The 16,340-nt window shown below is 39.8% G+C and overlaps 1 protein-coding gene across 3 annotated transcripts in view; it reads left to right on the top strand.

Moving 5' to 3' along the window:
* Positions 1–4,730: 4,730 nt before the first annotated feature.
* The window catches only part of LDHD (lactate dehydrogenase D), a 1,439,596-nt gene continuing 1,427,986 nt past the window's right edge, over positions 4,731–16,340 (top strand). For 2 of the 3 annotated variants that reach the window (XM_044081223.1, XM_044081220.1), the window contains exon 1: positions 4,731–4,931. In XM_044081223.1, the coding sequence (XP_043937158.1) occupies positions 4,824–4,931 (108 nt within the window). In that variant the 5' untranslated portion in view covers positions 4,731–4,823. The remainder of the gene's footprint in view (positions 4,932–16,340) is intronic. The other variant, XM_044081221.1, reaches the window with a different exon arrangement.

Genomic DNA, 16,340 nt, shown 5'->3' with positions numbered 1-16,340 from the left:
CCAAACCTAATGAACTTGCTGCATATCTGTAAATCAACCAAGACTAGGGCTACCCTTTCCAGGGACCTAAATATGGCCTGCATCCTAAATAGAACATGCTGGAAGGACAGATTGCGGCTTTGGAATTGGCTCTAAATTCATGTGAAACAGAGCACCTCTATGACACTGTTCAAGAGGAACCTGGATGAGTGGATGGGGCACCGTAAATTCTTAGCAGAGATGGTGCCAACAACTGTCCAGGACATGGACAGTCATTACTAAATGCAGTCTTGGATACCGACTAGCATTTCTATGGTATTACATTGGGATGAAATGGCTAGGCTTGAAATGACCTCCAGGTCGATAGCCTAGTAATCTCCTATGATCCTATAATCCTATGAACATGTGGAATAGAATGCAATCAAGTTGAACTACTAATATTTACATGAGACAAGTCATGTCTCTCCTAAGTAATATTTACGTAAGACAAGTGATGGCTAATGGCTCATGTAAGTAGTAATTTCTTTACTGATGCAACTGTCTCTTGCTGTCCACACTGTATCTTATGATTTTGGTTTTTTTTTGTATGAAATCTATTCTTGAGGCTCAGGCCATGCCTGCATAGGGCCTCCAGACCAGTTCACTTACTTAAGAAAGCATAAACAAGTAAATAACTGGAAATAGAACTGGATGAATAAACAATGTAAATTTAGTCATTCTATACGTTTAGAGTGGTAATGGAGTATTACAAAGGCAGACATATTAGCCCCTAGTAGAGTTGCAAAGAAAATGTGAATGTGTGCTTCTGTTTAGCAAGGGGTTCTGCTACTGAACTAGCATGAATCCCATACCTTTGTTCATTTTTTGTTGATGCTGACATACAGTATTTATTCTGTATCCCTTTTCTTACATTTTGTCTCCTTTCTTTCTTTCTTTATAAAGATGTATCGTACATGTAAGAAAATCTCTGTCAGCAGGGCTGCTTAGCATTATTTCCGCTTGAGTCTTTGCTACTCAGGTTTACAAGTTTTAACTTTTAAATTTAAATTTTAACAACTTTTAAAATGCAGTTAACCTGTAACATTTCTGCTTCCAATGTATAGTGCTGCTAGCCCATGCTATAAATTATTAACAATCCTGTGCTCTTCATATTGGTATCTATAGGATATGGTTATCCTGAAGTGTGGTACCCACCCCCTCCATTGAAGTTTGTTTAGGTTTTGGTGTTCCCTGCATGAGCAACAGCCAATCTGCATATGGCATCATTGAAAGACAAACTATGTGCTGAAAATTCAAGAACAAATTAATAAGGCAGACACCTAAAACATTAAATATAATAAACATAAAAGCAATGTACACTATTGTTATTGACAATGTTACCAATATCATACACATAGCTCGCTTGGACAAAACCAGAAGTAAAGTAAAAAGGGACAATTTGTAAATATTACCCTAATTTACTAAGTTAATAAAATATATAGATTGTGCATTAACATACATTTCTGTACAATAAGAAGTATGAAAATGTAGCATTACTTACCAGTGATTTTTACCAGATCAGAAATTTTATAATGGAGAAGGCAAAAAATATGATGCAAAATCAGAGGCAGTTGACGGTACGAATACTAGGTTCATAGGTAGGCACTAGGCAATTGGCCCTAGGGCCTTTATAAGCCTAGCTAAAAATGTACCCTGGATTTCGCCACCCAAGAAAATTATTTTCCTGTGCCCCTGTCGAGCAGAGCCACAGAAGTGATCCCTGAGGTGAATTTCCTATTTCCCATCCAATCATCAAGATTTTTCTTGCAGAGTGTTAATGAGGAGCTCTGTTTGACATGGATAGGTAGTCTGTTCCAGAGTATGGGAATCTCTGGGACAGGAATCTATCCCTCCAGCATGTTCTGTTTATTGTGGTGACAAGGTTTAGGTCCCTAGAGCGTTTAGATCAGAGGGATTGGGATTTCTTTAAGTGGAGCATGTCCGACAGCTCTGGGTTTGACATAGCTTTGTATGTTAGGCAGAGATCACCTCTGAGTAGGCAATATGCGACAGAGTAAAGTTGGAGTTTGAGAGAGTCTGCGTAGGGCATCTATTTGAGGCCAGTAATTCTCTTTGCAAGGTATTTCTGTGGCCTTTCCAGTTGTTGTAGATGTCTTGTGAGGTACAAACCAAAAGGGGGCATTGTACTCTATAATGGGTCTAATGAGTGATGAGTATAGGGGAACAATGACCTCTTTTTTCTGGATGAGAAACCTTTTGTGATGAGGTGAGCCATGTAGAAGGATTTGCTGACCACTGTGGCGATGTGATTATCAAAGGAGAGACTACTGTTCACCTGTGTCCCAAGGTCTTTTATCACATTTTTGGTGTTAAGTAGACTACCAGCTATGTGGTAGTTCATGGGTACAGAGTTTTTGCCAAAGGGGATGACAATGCACTTTTTGGCATTGAGCTTCAGGCCATGGCTTTGACACCAGGTATCTGTCTCAGTGAGGCCCTTTGGTAGTATGTCCACATCATTAGGAGTTTCGATTATGACTCCTAGTTTGCAGTAATCTGCAAACTTTGTTAGCCAAAGACCTTCTGTGTTAGCCTGTACTTCAGAGAAGTAGATACCAAACAAGAGAGGACCCAGGACTGAACCCTGTGGTACTCCACTTGTCACTGGTCTGAAGTCGGATTTGGAGTCCGCTACGTTCACAGTGTGGGTTCTGTCCATGAGCCAGTTGGCAACCCATCTTGTGACATAGGGATTTATACCTAGTTTAGTGAGCTTATCTATAATTCCAGAGTGGGGGATGGTGTCGAAAGCCTTGGCGAGATCTATATAAGCTGTGTGAACCACTTTACCCTCATCTATGGCTTTGGTGACTGCTTCAAAGAAGTCAGTCAGGTTTAGGAGACATGATCTGCCTTTTACAAATCCGAACTGGGTAGGGTCCAGAGTTTGGAGATTACCAATGTCTTTGTTTATGAGTTCCATGATGCCATGATGGAGTTCCATGGCCTTGCAGACCAGACTCATCAGGCTAATGGGGCGGTAGTTCCCAGGGTCCATCGTGGCTCCCCCTTTGTGGAGTGGGATAACTGTTGCGTTGTGCCATTCAGTGGGCACAAAGCCTGAGGTGAGGCTATAATTGAACATGGTACTTAGGTAGGGTGCCAGTTCATTCTGTAGTTTGTGTAGAACGCAGCCTGGGATATTGTCAGGTCCTACGGATGCTGTGTTCTTGGCTTTGGAGAGTGTGTTTTTTACCTGTGCAGCCGTGATTACAGGAACTTTGCATTCTTCCGGTATAGAGATTCTAATATTTTTAAAAGTATCCCTAATTCTAGAGGTCAGAGGTTGCTCAGAGCTATGTGAATGGCTTACATCTTATGTTGCTGTTATTTGTTTTGAGTTGTACTGTGGTTCATATACGCAATATACTGTACACCACCACTGGCATGTTTGTGCATGTGTACTAGTATATATATGTGTATGTACATTCGGAAGGAATACCTCTCAACTGTACAGATTATTTACAGAATGTCCATATTTATGCATCATATTTTAGTTCATTTTTCATAAAATTTTGTTTTTCTGGCAATTAGTGTCAAATCATTAAAGACTGAAGTTAGAAAATAATGACAGTCATTTGATTTCAGACTAAATTTCAGAAAAGTCATGCTAATGAAAACCTGTTAGTCTATCAACTTTCTAAGTCTGTAAGAGCAATAGTTAAAATTTGTTCCTATTTTTGGGCCTTTGTCCCATTTTTATTTATGGCTTTTTCCAGATTTCTTGCTCTAAGAGGATGAGAGATATGAGAAGGATGGATTTTGCTTTGTTGCTAAAATAAATTTTAGCCACGGCTATGTGCTGTAATGGACTGGCATTTCATTTAAGGCTGCCTTATACTGTTAGATAAAACAGGTATCCAAGAATGAATGAATGAATGCTTGAAATTTAGGACATTCTATTATTTAATATCAGCAAGCTGTTAGGAATGTGCTTATGCTTATGTCATATGTACAACAGCTTGCGATCACACAATTAATGCAAGGTAGAAACAATATGTCAAATATGTAAACAAAACATATAAAGCAAAAGTTAGATTTAAGACTTATTTATTTGTTGACATTTGTTTACTTGGAAAGTCCAAGTGGGCACAAGTCCATTTTGAGCGGAAGCCTGGGGAGAAAAGCTCCATATTAGTCCAAAAAATTTTAAGAACAATATTTTATAATCTTCAAAAGTAAAACAAAAACATTTAAGATGTATAATATTGTCAGGCTGTTATGAATGCTCCCTTGACAGACAGGATGGGCATGTGTACTATTGGACGTTAAGTGCACATTTTAGGTGTGTTGCACAGGGCTGTGGGCAGGGTTTGTTGTGACTTTGTATCTTGGGGTCTAGTATGTTTTGTGGGTACTAGTCTTTAATATAAATGCATATTCACATTTGTTCTTTCAACTGATTAGATATTCTGACAGAGTGCATTCACTTGTTTTGTGATGCCTGGCTTTGTCAGGCAGGCTTTTTATATCTGTGTGTGTGTGTGTGTGTGATCTATAAACAGCTTAGTTAATTGAATGCTGCCCTTGTACTGTGTTGATTTGCATGCTGTTCAATGTATTTGAAACCTGGAGCAGCACTACATCATTATTGTCTACATCATAATATGGATCCACCTTAAATGTTTTAAGCCATGTCACAGTACTACCTTAAATATTAGTCTTCCTGCTAGAGAAGGAAGGTGCCACAGTACAAGAGATCTTCCCATTTTATTACATGTAGGATTTGAAGGTGGCCTTGGAGCAGTTTGTATTTCTCAACTTCACTGGGTTGTCAGAACATCATGGCTCAGAGGTTACTGAGGGGATTGGTTTTATTTCACAAATTTTCTTTGCTGAAAAAGCCAGTGTATTATGGACTCAACAAGGCAGATTTCAGCCTTCAGAGTAGGGTAAGAGATATGAGTTTGACTTTGCATATATGCATGTGTTAAGCAGTCTGTCAGTGTACACAACCTACAGAAGCTAATTTACTTAGCAAACAAGTCTGTACTTTCTGGTGCTGTTGTAGTTTAGTGCTTTAAATTATTTTTATGTGTAAAGCATTAAACTTTTTGTTAACTAACTGCTTGTATCTGTAGATTTAGTAGCATCTCGTGTTGCAGTTGTGATTGGCTTTTAAAAGTCATTTGGCTTTTAAAAGTCATTTGTAACCATTGAGTCTTGCATTTTATGTTGGAAATTAAGTGTGGTAAGTAGCTGTTATCAGTATTTTCTAGCAATGTATACAGACCACTGACTGGTAGTTTTGTATCCCCCTCCCCGAATGTTTTTCAGTTGTGCTTTTGTCGTTGCATAACAGAGTCGTTGCTTTATTGAAACATGTTTTCTTTAGCTTCTGGTGCACTCTGTTTCTTTTATTTTTAATTGCCACTGATTGGAGTAGTCCTTCACTCTCCAGAACTGTCAGTAAGTTTGAAAACTAATATAAACTCAGTTATAATTGCTTTTAGGGGAGATCTGAGGTGGTACTAAAACTACTCAGTGTTTCTTCACAGTAAGTGCTATGGGGTATATGACATCCAGCTAGAGTATCATCAACTGAAACAGATGGTACCTCATTTTAACATTGCATCTAAACGATAGTAATTTGGGACTGCAACAGACACTTGGGTTACATTCCCAAGGAATGGCGTACAGCAACAGTGGTCCCACTCCACAAAGGTAGTGCCACAACAGACCCCAGTGGTCCCACTCCACAAAGGTGGTGCCACAACAGACCCCAGAAACTATCGCCCTATAAGCCTGACTAGCCTGGTCTGCAAAGCTATGGAGCATATCATCATGGAAATCCTAAACAAAGACATTGGGAACCTCCAGACACTAGATCCTACCCAATTCGGCTTCATTAAGGGCAAATCTTGCCTCTTGAACCTGGTAGACTTCTTTGACAGTTACCAAAGCCATAGATGAAGGGAAGGTAGTCCACACTGTCTACCTGAACCTCACAAAGGCCTTTGATACAATACCCCACTCGGGCATCATAAATAAGCTCACCAGCTTAAATATCAACCCCTGTGTCACAAGGTGGGTTGCAAACTGGCTCAGGGATAGAACCCACGTGGTCAGAATAGCAGGTGCCATGTCAGACTCTAAACCAGTTACAAGTGGTGTCCCACAAGGCTCAGTCCTGGGACCTCTCTTGTTTGGTATATATTTCTCCGAGGTACAGGCTAACACGGGTGGACTATGGCTGACCAAGTTCACAGATGACTGCAAACTGGGTGCTATAATTGACTCTCCGACTGACACAAGCATCCCCCAAAAGGGTCTCACAGAGATGGATAACTGGTGCCAGAGCCATGGCCTAAAGCTAAATGCCAAAAAGTGCATAGTCATCCCCTTTGGAAAAAAACAAAGTGCCCAAAAATTACCACATAGGTGGTAATCCATTAAGTACGGAAGAAGTAATTAGGGACTTGGGGACCCAAGTAGATAGCAATCTCTCATTTAACAATCACGTTGCCAAAGTGGTTAGAAAGACCTTTTATGTAGCCCACCTTATCATGAAAGGGTTCACATCTAGATCAAGAGAGGCCATAGTGCCCCTCTACTCATCACTTATCAGGCCCATAATTGAGTACAATGCCCCGTTTGGGATGTACCTTACCCGACACCTTCAGCAACTGGAAAGACCCCAAAAGTATCTCACCAAGAGGATCAAGGAGCTCAAACAGATGCCCTATGCAGTTCGACTAAAGAAACTCCAGCTCTACTCAGTTGCGTACCGCCTACTCAGAGGCGATCTGTGTCTGACGTATAAAGCCATGTCCAACCCAGAATTAATGGACATGCTTCACCTCAGGAAATCTAAATCTCTTAGAGCTACACACTCCAGGGACTTGAACCTCAGCACAGAAATAAATAGGACATGCTGGAGGGACAGATTCATATCCCAGAGGCTCCCCTCACTCTGGAACAAAATCCCAATCCGTGTCAGGCAGAGCCCCTCACTGACCCTCTTCAAGAGAAATCTTGACGAATGGATGAGAGATTGTAAGTTTACCTCTGGGATCTCTCTTGTGTCTTCTGTGTTGCTGCTTGACAGAGGTACAGTAAACAAACCTTAAAAGGGCTACCTTCTGTGACCTACTATACAGAGGCACAGTCAACTAATCTAAAAGGGTGGCGAAAGCCAAACATACTCTGGCTAGGCTTATAAATGCCCTAGGGCAGATAGCCTAGTATCAACCTATGAACCTGTGAATCCAGACAGCTGGTAGGAACATAACTGCCAGCCTTCTGATCTTCCAGGTAAAGGGAAGTGTGCATAGTGCTGAGCCATTGAGACAGTGCACTCAGCTCTGCTCCCCCATTGAAGGAGTGCTTGGATTAGCCTCTCTTTCTTCCATGATGTGAATTTGCCATATGTTTATGGAATTTGCCTTACCAAGGATGGAGTGGAATTTGCCTTACCAAGGATGGAGTGGAATTTGCCTTATCCGGAGTAGAGGCTTCAGTATGAAGCCCAGTTTGCACAGACTTTAAAGACTACACTCATTGTTTAGATTTGTATTTTTTATGCTGGTAGTCAGCTGTTTGGATTGGCTTGAGACCGGTTATTTATTAACTAATTAGGCTTGGTTACAAAGGTGCATGTAAAGGCATATTATTAATACAGTTAATATAAATCAAATGGGAGTAACCGACTATAGTAATTAAAATGGGTAAATAATTGGTGTGAATAAGAGGGCAGCATTTAACTATAGGCCGCTTGTATTTAATTATTCATGTAAATTTTTTTTTTGTCATAATTCTTAACCTTGTAAAGCCACTGGACACAAATATCCCTTTAAGGGGCAACCCAGAAGACTTTTTCTGGTTTAGTGACTTTCCCAGAGTATCACAGTAGGCGGAGGTGGAAGGAAACTGCATACTGCACCCTTGGCTACAGGAAGCAACTTGTCAACAGCTCAGAAGCCTAACTTTCTGTGTTAAATGCTAGACCAATTTTCTTACTTTAGAAATTTTCAGTTGAGTAGTGGTGGTAAATTTCTATACTTCACTACTTCTGAAATTGTAGTAAGTCAGTTTTCAGTTTTGCTCCCCCCTCCCCTGCAACATTAATTCATTCTCATAGGCAAACACACTTATGCAGCAAGGTACCCTCAAAGTGTTTGCCATTGTTAAAAGCAAACACTAATGTAATTTGTTCATTCAAGCACTACACAGGAATTTGCTGTACTGTAAGGTACCAAAAAGCACTAATGGACAAGATTAGCTTAATTTCTTCTGAATGCAAACAGCTGTACATAAAATAGAGGATTATACTCTGGTCTTCAGTCATAGCCATCTTATGTGTTCTTGACATGGATGCCAAAATTCACCTCTCGATCTTCACTTTCCTGGTGAATTTCTTGGCATCCATTTTGAGAATGGATAACTGTTTGTGATCGGTGACAGCAGATCATAATTTTCTGTAGTACACTGAGCACCATCTAGATGCGTACTACCAGTTACAGAATAAAAGTGAATGCCAGCGTGGTGGTGTAGAGGTCTTGCCTGTGACACAGGCAACCTGCATTCGATTAGTGTCTAGAGGTGCTGTCATGGAAGACAGGCATGCCTATCCTAGGAGAGAAGGAAGGAAGGAACGATGCTTGCATGGTAAGTAAAGTGCAGCTGAATTTCCCTGGCAGAGGCTGGGGAAAATCACAGAAAAATGCTTCCTCGTGGTGGGTGAGATGATTTGCAAATGGCTACCTTATACAGAAGTGAGAGGCAGTTTGGTGTGGTCTGCCCACTATATGACCCATCCACGGGTCTTTACCAAGGCATTTGCAAGGAACAGGTCTTAAAGGGAAATGCGTCCTGGCAGCGATATGAAGCTGAACTCTGATGCAGGGTGGGATGGTTGGCCAGTGTCTGCCCTGTGCAGAAGTAAAAGGCAGTTTGGTATGGTTTTCCCACTGCACATTCCAGCCACAGGGCATTACCAATCCACACCTCACAGCAAGAGGTTCTCCGGTTCGATTCTTGGCTGGGGTGCCTTCTGTGTGGAGTTTGCATGTTTTCTCTGTGTTCGCGTGGGTTTCCTCCGGGTACTCTGGTTTCCTCCCACATTCCAAAGACATGCATCTGGAGCATTTCTCCCCAGGCCTCCGCTGAAAACAGGCTCTGTGGAACCTAGTCGGACTTTCCCAGTCAACAAATGATAAATAAATAAATAAAATTTGAGGGGAACAGGGCTTAAAGTAGAAACACCTTCTGGCAGCTATATGTAGCTACACTGGGATGGCTCAATCAGCCCCAGCTACAGGTCAAAGTTGGTAGGACAGCCTGTTGGGTACATGTGGCAGCTGCTGGTCGACTACTGGGTGCAGGAATATGAAATGTTATACCAGCTTTCAGTGCCTTTTGAAAGCTGATAAAACACAATGCTGCCAAACAAACAGCAGGCAGAGACAGTCTCCTTCCAAAGAATCAATGATTTTAAAAGCTCTTAGACAGTTTGTTCTGTCACATTTTTTGTTTGCAAGTATGGCAGCAGGCAGAGACAGTCTCCCTCCAAAGAATCAATGATTTTAAAAGCTCTTAGACAGTTTGTTCTGTCACACTTTTTGTTTGCAAGTATGGCAGAATGAAGAACCTAACACTTTCTGCCACTGTCCAGGGTGTCCAGCTGGTGTTTTTAGCTGTTAATCCTTAGGATGAGACCCAATCTTAACAGTGCTTATAGGTTCTTAAAAACACTTTTATGACATCAGAAATGTGTTTAAGAACTCTTTGTTTTTCACAATATCTGAGAATATGTATGGTGCTCCGTGCAATAGAAGGGATTTTAGCCTAATAATTATTAACGGAGATGTGCAGTGGTGTTAAGAATAGTGCTACATTCTGACTTTGACCATCATTTGGTAGCTGTAGCATCTTTAGGATGTATGGATGGTGTTACATACGTCTGTCCCATTAAATATTTAACTTCAGATGACGTGCTAAACTAAGGACCTATCTGCTTGAGTTGGCAGTAGCTCAGGTGGATATAAAAGATCTTGTGGTACCTACTGAAGTAGGCAAATTTCTTGTAGTCAAGTATGAATATTACCTTGGGTCTCGCCCCCTGAAAGAGGCCATTGGCCTACTGGGACTAACTTGGTCAACAAAGGATAGGTAACTAGAAGTTTTGTAATTTATTTATCAGTATGGATAGGCTGAATGGAATGTGCAGTCATACTTTCTGGATCAAGGGAGAAATAGCTAATGTACAATCTGTAACGTTTGCTACAATGAGATGCAAACAAGGCAGGACACAAATAAGAACAGTGGAACTGTATCTTGTTATTGGAAGAGCTAGACATGGCTCATTGTCAACTTCAGCCTTCATGACTATTTTGAAGAAGGTCAAGAGTTACTAACCATCAAGGAGCTTCATGTCTGATATCCCGTTTTGGAAAGTATGTCCATGTTGTCATCCAGTTCCTTCTTGAAGGCTTGGATTGATGCACTAAATTTAATTGAGAGGAGGAGTTTATTACAAGGGTGTGGAAGTCTGTGAGGTATGAAGTTTTCATGTTTCATGCTTTGGTTGATAGTTAATTTTACTGCGACTCTGTCTTTACAGTTTGTGTCATTAAGGGGTAATCAAAACAGCAGGGTTGAAGTAGATAAGGCATAATTTTGTGTATATGAAATATACGTGTCCCATAAGAAGAGGAAAAGATTTATAGAAGTGAGAGGAAGAGTTGCTGCAGTCTTTGGTTGTAAGACAAGTCCTGAAACCCTTTGAGCCCTTTTGTACCTTTTTCATTTGAACCCCCCACCCCGAGTGCCAGGACATTGAAAGTAGAGTACTGCACTATTTATTTAAATGGTTTAGTGCATTTTTGTCACCTGTCCTGATGGCTAGTTTATCTTTAATGAAGCCTTGCAATTTTCTTGGTTTGTTTTTAGGTTTCTTTTTGAATATAATTCCCCTTAGCCTTTTTTCCACTAAGGTAGTTAAAGTCTGAAGGCTTTGTATGTTCTTTTCTTTTGGTTAAAAAAAAATAAATAAAATCAACGAATTATTAGTTTCTTTTGTTTCACAGCCATTTTGATTTTTATTAATTTGCTTTTGATTACTGGCAAAGTCAATTTTCAAGAAAGGCCTAAGAAGAAAAGCTCAACATTACATTACATACATTTGCATGAGTTCATAGCGAAAGTGTACTATATAACTTGGAGGGCATGCAGACTCTGCACAGAAGGCACCCCAGCCGAGGATCGAACCGGAGAACCTCAGATATATAGTATATATGGGTCTACTTCACTCTACCAAAATCCCATTTCACTGACATTCATTTCACTGAGACCAAATCACCTAAAGTTCACAATACTGACAACTCATTTCACTGAGTTGTTATAAGAAGAAGTGGGATTGTCAGAGAGATGAAGAAAGTAGACAGGAGTTTAAGGAGATGAGATGCATGGAAAAGGTGGCAAAGACTAAGGATAAAGCATATGGAGAGTTGTATGAAAGGTTGGACGCTAAGAATGGAGTAAAGGACCTGTACCGATTAGTTAGACAGAGGGACTGAGGTAGGAAAGATGTGCAGCAGGTAAGGGTGATAAAGGATGAGGAAAACATACTCATAAGCGAGGAGAGTGTGTTGAACAATTGGAAAGAGTACTTTGAGGGGCTGATATGAAGTGAATGAGGGAGAGAGAAGGCTGAATGATGTGGGGATAGTGAATCAGGAAGTACAATGGATTAGCAAGGAGGAAGTAAGGACAGCTATGAAGAGGATGAAGAATGGGAAAGGCTGTTGGTCCAGATGACCAAACTGTGGAAGCTTGGAGGTATTTAGGAGAAATGGCAGTGGAATTTTTAATCGGATTGTTTAATGAAATCTTGGAAAGTGAGAGGATGCCTGAGGAGTGGAGAAAGTGTTTTGTTACCGATTTTTAAGAGTAAGGGTGATGTGCAGAGCTGTAGTAACTACAGAGGGATAAAATTGATCAGTCACAGCATGAAATTATGGGAAAGAGTAGTGGAAGCTAGGTTAAGAAGGGATGTGATTATTGATCAGCAGTATGGTTTCATGCCAGGAAAGAGCACTACAGATGCAATGTTTGCTCTTAGAGTATTGATGGAGAAGTACAGAGAAGGTCAGAAGGAGTTGCATTGTATCTTTGTGGACTTGGAGAAAGCATATGACAGGGTCCCTAGAGAGGAGTTGTGGCATTGTATGAGGAAGTCGGGTGTAGCAGAGAAGTATGTAAGAGTGGTACAGGATATGTACAAGGGTAGTGTGACAGTGGTGAGATCTGTAGTGGGAGTGACCGATGCGTTTAAGGTGGAGGTGGGTTTACATCAAGGATCAGCTCTGAGCCCTTTCTTATTTGCAGTGGTGATGGACAGGTTGACAGATGAGATCAGACAGGAGTCCCCGTGGGCTATGATGTTTGCAGATGACATTGTGATATGTAGTGAGAATAGGGAACAGGTTGAGAAGATCCTGGAGAAGTGGAGATATGCTCTAGAGAGGAGAGGAATGAAGGTCAGCAGGACTAAGACAGACTATATGTGTGTGAATAAGGGTGAGAATAGAGGAATGAGGATGCTGGGAGTAGAGTTGGTGAAGGTGGATGAGTTTAAATACGTGGATCAACAGTTCAAAGTAATGGTGAGTGTGGAAGAGAGGTGAAAGAGAGTGCAGGCAGGGTGGAGTGGGTGCAGAAGTGTGTCAGGAGTGATTTGTGACAGACAAGTACCGGTAAAAGTGAAAGGGAAGGTCTACAAGAGGGTAATGAGACCAGCTATGTCATATGGGTTGGAGACAGTGGCATTGACAAAAAGGCAGGAGTCCGAGCTGGATGTGGCAGACTTAAAGATGTTAAGATTTGCACTGGGTGTGACTAGGGTAGACAGGATTAGGAATAAGTATATTAGAGGGTCAGCCCAGGTTGAAAGGTTTGGAGACAAAGCCAGAGAGGCGAGATTGTGTTGTGTTGGTTTGGACATGTGCTGAGGAGGGATGCTTGGTATATTGGGAAAAGGATGCTAAGGATGAAGCTGCCAGGTAAGAGGAAAAAAGGAAGGCCTATGATAAGGTTTATGAATGTGGTGAGAGAGGACAGAGAGGACATGCAGGTGGTTGGTGTGACAGAGCAAGATGCAGAGGGCAGGAAGAAATGGAAATGGGTGATCCGCTGTGGTGACCCCTAATGGGAACAGCCAAAAGAAAAAGAATTTGTAAGCTATAGACTTGATGTGGCAGTGTGTAGGGTACTGTGCGGCAAGTAAAAGATATATGCCCTTTTCCCCACTATAGTTCAACCTGGAGTTAGTATAGGGGTGTGGAGGGCACAGCCCCTCCCATGATGGGGAGTGTGGGGGACGTAGCCCCCCTCCCCACTTAGTCTGGTTTTATATTGTCTGGTGTTTATGTAAGAGGATATATAAGTAGTTTTTAACTTGTGGAAAGAGGTAGCCATTAGTTTTGTCAGTTTGTTTGTGTATGGTTTTCCATTTAGCATTTTAAGCTGTTGGTGAAATGAGTTGTCAGTGTAGTGAAGTAGACCCATATTTTTTTTACACAGACGTATTACTTGCAGCTTGTTAACTTTACACACGTATACAGAACATTAACATATCCAGCATTTAAAACTTGTATCACTGAAAACATTCACCATTATTTTACAGTATTTATATGTATGTACTTACATACATGCATACAAATATTTCAAGCATGGGCATTAATGCCCTACTAATAAACAACTCCACTCTCCAACAAATACAACAACTAAGATCCAAATTAGGAAGTAAAACATGGATGTTGTAGTACTTCAAAAAGCAACCACGCAGTAAAATAACAGTTTTTATCTAGAACCTCAGTGTCACCACCTTCTTGGAATAAAAGATCCACATAAAACAATTCACTTTTATACAATTAGCTGCAAATTGCACTCAATTAATTAATTAAATGCATTCCATATTTAAAGCAAACATTTCCAGTTTAACTCCTTATTCAAACCCTTGGGAACCAAAGTTTTATACTTTAAAATATATATGCCTTCCTTATACAGCAATTTCTGCTTTAATATGTCTTCATTCTCCCAAATGCAATTAATTTGTTTTAAAACAATACCTTGTAATAACATAGCATCACTGTTATGTTTTATTTTAAAATGTGAAGAAACTATCCTCCCTTTGGTTCCTTACATCTCTTGTGTTCCATAAACCTAATATGAAACATTATTTTTGTTTCCCTAATGTGGTACAAGTCACAAGGGCAATGTAAAGCATATATTACCCCTTTCCTTTCACAAGAAAATATACCCCTGTGTTTAAATTTAACATTGTTAATACATCCAACTGTGTTAATGATGTGTGAACACACACTACATTTACCACACCTCACAGTCCCCAAGACTGACAAGGGTCTTCGTATCTCTACTGTTGGCATACTAAAGGCTCCATGTACCAGCATATCTCTTATACTTTTCCCTCTAGTATATGAAAAAAGGGTTGTTTCTGTAAAATAGTTGTGTATTAAATATTCACAGTAATGTTTAATTCTACGATCTCTTTGCTTTTGATGTTATAAGCAGACCCAAAATGTACTGGGTCTCTTTTATGTCGACTATATCCTATACTTTTGTAATGTCCTGTGCTTCCTTCTCTTATTCCTCTATCCCCCCCTTAAACCATTCACTACTTTAGTTTCCGCTTCCTGTACACTCTTTGGGTCATATCCCCTCCCCCAAAACATGTTGACTGTAATTTGCAGCTAATTGTATAAAACTGAATTTTTTATGTGGATCTTTTATTCCAAGAAGGTGGTGACACCGAGGTGCTAGAATAAAACCAGTTATTTTAATGCATGGTTGCTTTTTGAAGTGTTACAACATACAGATGTTACTTCCTTATTTGGATCTCGGTCGTTGTATTAATGCCCTACTAGCCTGCCAGTACACCAGAACAGTTCCCATAGTAAGTGTCCAGACTGTTCTTAAAAATATCTAAACTAATGCTTGCTTTAGTGTAATTTGGCAGTCTATTCCATACCGATTAGTACACTTCTTATTCCTGAAAATCTTCTACATAGCTTGTCTGATTCTCTACTACTTTTTGATAACAACAAACATTCCCAGAGGTTGCTGTCTGTATATACTCTATATACCTGATCTCCTCTTGAGTATCTATATGAAACGCTGTACAAGTTAAAATATTTCAGTTTTTCAGAGTAACTTAAATTTTTATATTCATGGATGCCCTTGTTATATTTTCGCTGCACTCGTTTATGCATGGTTGTTTTCTTATAAGGTTTCTATATTGTTATTCCATACTCGGGTTTGGGTTTAATGTAACTACAAACAATGACTTCTTCATTTCTGGTTTCCTAGACTTAAATATTTTTATACAACATACAGTTATACAACTGTCATGAATCAACTGGTTCACATGATTAAAAAGCTGGATCTACCCATATACCCAAGTGCTGAAATGAATCTACAGTTTCAACCACTGTGTGCTTCATTAAGTATTCACCTTTCAGTTTTGTCTCACAAATCTCATATGCTTTGTTTTATGTATTTAGCAGGAAATTATTTTCATTTGCCCAAATACTGTAAAAGAACTTCACTAAATTGACTGTCGTTTTCATGTCATCTGTATACTGACTGTAGAACACTTCAAATAAAAAGATAAATCTGAAAGATATACACTCTAAATAAGTATGGGCTTAAAACAGAGCCCTGTGAGACACCCTGATAGTAACCTGGAATTTCACCTGTCTAATTGCCTTATGATGCTTGCCATGTCCTAATTGTTAAGCCCTGCAGCTAGCCATTTTATCAAGAGTATATCGATAGCTAATTGTTCTAATTTATTGATAGGTGTTTTGTGTTTGACCCTGTCAAATGCTGAGGTTAATTCTATATAAATTAGTAACACAGGACATTTTTTTTTTCAATAATAGCAGTTGTTATATTGCTATAGAACATTGTGTTACAGATGGTAGTAAATAGATTTATTTTGCATGCTGATGTATGCACTTTTGGACTGCAAATAATGTTTATGCATATTTTATCCAATCAGTTAAATGCACTTGAGACCTGTAAGCAGGAGATTATCAAAGTAAAACTATGGAAATTTTGTGATATTTGTTTGATTTGTCTGTGTTAGGAGGGGTTATAGTAATAAATTTGTTACAAGGGCAAAACAGCTTTGATGGATATGATTTAATTGGGATTATAAACTGTATTTGGGGTAAGAATAAAAAGGGGTCTTAGTAATGGGGTTAAGTGCAAGACCATTTTCTTGAGAGGTACATATTTAAAAAAAAATCAGTTCCAAACCTTGTGACTCCTCCAGGTAT

This window comes from Protopterus annectens, chromosome 8.part0 (assembly GCF_019279795.1).
Source record: "Protopterus annectens isolate FY-2018-M chromosome 8.part0, PAN1.0, whole genome shotgun sequence".
Lineage (NCBI taxonomy): Eukaryota > Metazoa > Chordata > Ceratodontiformes > Protopteridae > Protopterus > Protopterus annectens.
This window is presented reverse-complemented; position numbering and strand designations above follow the sequence as displayed.